This window comes from Macrosteles quadrilineatus, unplaced genomic scaffold, assembly GCF_028750875.1.
Source record: "Macrosteles quadrilineatus isolate MER2022 unplaced genomic scaffold, UCM_ALF_1.0 Scaffold_6__1_contigs__length_79288215, whole genome shotgun sequence".
Lineage (NCBI taxonomy): Eukaryota > Metazoa > Arthropoda > Insecta > Hemiptera > Cicadellidae > Macrosteles > Macrosteles quadrilineatus.
In genome coordinates this window covers 68572177-68576727 of record NW_026542599.1, presented here as the reverse complement: position 1 = coordinate 68576727, position 4551 = coordinate 68572177, and the positions used below count along the sequence as shown (strand labels likewise).

Here is a 4551-nt window from a genome sequence, read left to right as displayed (position 1 = left end):
ATAAAACACAAGCTTTTATGGGGCTTCATACACCGTAAAAACATTTGACTGTTGAATAATAAATAATGAATAATGAATAATGAATAATGAATAATGAATAATGAATAATGAATAATGAATAATGAATAATGAATAATGAATAATGAATAATGAATAATGAATAATGAATAATGAATAATGAATAATGAATAATGAATAATGAATAATGAATAATGAATAATGAATAATGAATAATGAATAATGAATAATGAATAATGAATAATGAATAATGAATAATGAATAATGAATAATGAATAATGAATAATGAATAATGAATAATGAATAATGAATAATGAATAATGAATAATGAATAATGAATAATGAATAATGAATAATGAATAATGAATAATGAATAATGAATAATGAATAATGAATAATGAATAATGAATAATGAATAATGAATAATGAATAATGAATAATGAATAATGAATAATGAATAATGAATAATGAATTGAATAATGGACAATGGTCAATGAAAAATGGACAATGGACAATGAATAATGAATAATGAATAATGAATAATGAATAATGAATAATGAATAATGAATAATGTATAATGAATAATGAATAATGAATAATGGATAATGAATAATGAATAATGAATAATGGATAATGGATAATGGATAATGAATAATGAAAAATGAATAATGAACAATGAACAATGAACAATGAACAATGAACAATGAACAATGAACAATGAACAATGAACAATGAACAATGAACAATGGACAATGGACAATGGACAATGGACAATGGACAATGGACAATGGACAATGGAAAATGGACAATGGACAATGAATAATGAATAATGTATAATGTATAATGAATAATGAATAATGAATAATGAATAATGAATAATGAATAATGAATAATGAATAATGAATAATGAATAATGAATAATGAATAATGAATAATGAATAATGAATAATGAATAATGGATAATGAATAATGAATAATGAATAATGAATAATGAATAATGGATAATAAATAATGAATAATGAATGTCGAATAACGAATGAGTGATAAGTTATGAGTGATGGGTTAGGAGTGTGTAGTGATGAATGATAAGCTTTTCTGAGGATCTTAATATTGTACAACACTTATTATTGTGTTGCTCTTTAGAACTTTACGAGTAATGTGTGATGAGTGATGGGTGATGAGTGATGGGTGATGAGTGATGGGTGATGGGTGATGAGTGATGGGTGATGAGTGATAAGTGATGAGTAATGAGTAATGAGTAATGCGTAATGAGTAATGAGTAATTAGTAATGAGTAATAAGTAATGAGTTATGAGTTATGAGGTTACGAATAACGAATTAAATAAGACGGACGACGGACGGCGAACGACGAACGACAAATGATGAACGATGAACATAATAAAAACAAGGAATGCAATTTATTGTTGAGTTGACCGAGCCTTGAGGCACACGGTCAGTGGTCTGCTGAGGCAATTCCCAACCCGTACTTCATTATTCGAATTGGTTTCTATGTGTAATACAACAAACAATTTAATAAAAGATTCATATTTTCTAAAATAAATTAATGTAACTACTGTAAGTATTGAAACGTACAACTTACAGCATAAAGTAGAAATCTAAAAAGGTTGGTTGGAACCGATATCAGTGCATGATTTATACTGTGTACATACAACATTCTCTACGGTACTGAAAGGTGAGTTTCGTCAATGACGCTTAAACGAGCACAGCCCTTTGTAGCTTAGACACATTTAACGGGCAAACATTCTAGAAATTAGTCAAAACGTAAGTTATATAACTCATTGAATTTGTGTAAAATCAAATATTTGCAGACTTAACTTTGACATTAATCTCAAATTTTCGTCAAACTGAATGAGCTTTTATAGAAAAACTATGCATTTCAAGAAATGTCAAAATGTAAACACAAACGTTTCATTTAAATCTTTTACATGTAAAATAAAATAGGCACTGACAATCTAATGTATACAATATGGTAAATTTAACGTATAAACTTAAAACTGTAATTTGTGCTAATATTTAAAAGTACAAGAACAAATGGTAAACATTCTAGTTCTACAAGCTAGAATAAACACTTCTCTAATTTACATCAAAACTAGAGAGAACTGTCAGTTGTTCTTGGAAGAGTTGTTTCAACACTGTTAATTATGTTTGACTGAAAAGATTAGTATTTGCAAGTAAAATTTCTTAACACCACAACGTACATCAATACAAAATTTTTAAAATAATTTTGGTTACTTGTACTGAATTTCATATACTGTAGTAGCTGAATATATTTTTAGTGGGGGTGAGTGTTACTATATCCCGTGTTTAGTTTAAGAAACATATCCATACAGATACAGCAGGTTTTACTTCACAGGGAATGCCTATCTTCTGTTCGTTTATTTATACGAGGTGAGAAAAAAGTCTGGAATTGTGGCATTATTTTGATACCGAAGACCTTTAATTTGATACCAAACTCGACCTTTGCTGCTATTTAAGAATTTTGTCTGACTCTTTGTGGACCGTCCCCCAAAGTGGTTATCTGGTCGTTAATTGGGCAGATGTGTGCGTTACTACCACTAGTAATACGTTTGAACTTTGATATTTTTTATTTAGGCTTAAAAGCTAAAAAAAGAGGTTCCATGCTTAATTGTCATCCTTTATGTGCTAAACCTTTAGTGTAAATCTGATATAGATATTTTAATAAAATTTTGTAGGGTAAAAACCACATATTGAAAACAAGATTATATCAAAGATTTTGCAGAAAAAAATTATAAATAAACCTTTTTCATCACAAAAAAAGTACTAAAGGTTTATTTTATTCAATCAATCTCTAATACTCAAATTCAAAACTGAAACGAGCAAAAGCTTCTCTGGTGAATACGTTTGACAAGTGAATGCCACAAATTGTAAATCTCAGTGATTGGATCAGTGTAACTCTACATCTGTGTGGACTTCAGTTGGAAACATCAAACTCTGTCATTCAATTTAGTTAGCTTTGAGAGAGTCGTGGAAGATTTACAAGTGTTGAAACAAATAGCAAATATTTTTCTACTGGCTAGAGGTTTCCGCTTTGTTAGTTTAGCGTAGTTTATATTGAAATGTAATTCTTTCTAGGTAAACTCGATTTTAGTTTCAACTCTGCAACTCTGTTCTGAAGCAAAACAGTCCATAGGAACTTATCATAAATCCTTCGTCATTAGTTTTAAAGATCATCATTGGATCTTTTCCTAAAGAATTTGTATGTACCGGAAGAGATTTTCTAAGTATTATAACACAATATGCCATATTTAAATACAATACATGAAACTTGGATAACGTAAGTAACAAATCATCTTAAAAAGTGGGTAAAAATACAAATTTTATTTATTTACAAAGTAAAGTTAACTTCATCTGCCACAAGGCTCCGTTAAAGCGGAGAATTTCGATCAGCGGGTTTGTTGTTAATTTACAAGCAAACTTCGTGTTGCTACTAAAATTACTTATACATGGAAATCTCCTACAATCAATAAACCAAACTTTTCGTTAGTAAATCGCTTGTCATACTAAATAAAAAAAATAAAATCTCTTCACAATTATTTAATACCCCCATCACAGCAAACTTTAGAGTAAGGAATTACCATTTGCCTCTAAAATATCTCCCTAAAATGGTCTTATTTACTCCCTATATATGGAGATGAAGATGGAGATAAAGAAATGAGAAATGAGAAATGAGAAATGAGAAATGAGAAATGAGAAATGAGAAATGAGAAATGAGAAATGAGAAATGAGAAATGAGAAATGAGAAATGAGAAATGAGAAATGAGAAATGAGAAATGAGAAATGAGAAATGAGAAATGAGAAATGAGAAATGAGAAATGAGAAATGAGAAATGAGAAATGAGAAATGAGAAATGAGAAATGAGAAATGAGAAATGAGAAATGAGAAATGAGAAATGAGAAATGAGAAATGAGAAATGAGAAATGAGAAATGAGAAATGAGAAATGAGAAATGAGAAATGAGAAATGAGAAATGAGAAACGAGAAACGAGAAACGAGAAACGAGAAACGAGAAACGAGAAACGAGAAACGAGAAACGAGAAACGAGAAACGAGAAACGAGAAACGAGAAACGAGAAACGAGAAACGAGAAACGAGAAACGAGAAACGAGAAACGAGAAACGAGAAACGAGAAACGAGAAACGAGAAACGAGAAACGAGAAACGAGAAACGAGAAACGAGAAACGAGAAACGAGAAACGAGAAACGAGAAACGAGAAACGAGAAACGAGAAACGAGAAACGAGAAACGAGAAACGAGAAATGAGAAATGAGAAATGAGAAATGGGAAATGGGAAATGAGAAATGAGAAATGAGAAATGAGAAATGAGAAATGAGAAATGAGAAATGAGAAATGAGAAATGAGAAATTAGAAATGAGAAATGAGTAATGAGAAATGAGAAATGAGAAATGAGTAATGAGTTATAAGAAATGAGAAATGAGAAATGAGAAATGAGAAATAAGAAATGAGTAATGAGTAATGAGAAATGAGAAATGAAAAA

At 29.4% G+C, this 4551-nt stretch overlaps 1 protein-coding gene across 1 annotated transcript; it reads left to right on the top strand.

Moving 5' to 3' along the window:
- The first annotated feature begins 4018 nt into the window (after positions 1 to 4018).
- LOC128997606 (nucleolar protein 58-like) lies at positions 4019 to 4330 on the top strand. The gene has a single exon (XM_054423245.1). The coding sequence runs from the start codon at positions 4019 to 4021 to the stop codon at positions 4328 to 4330; it is 312 nt and encodes a 103-aa protein (XP_054279220.1).
- The last annotated feature ends 221 nt before the right edge of the window (positions 4331 to 4551 follow it).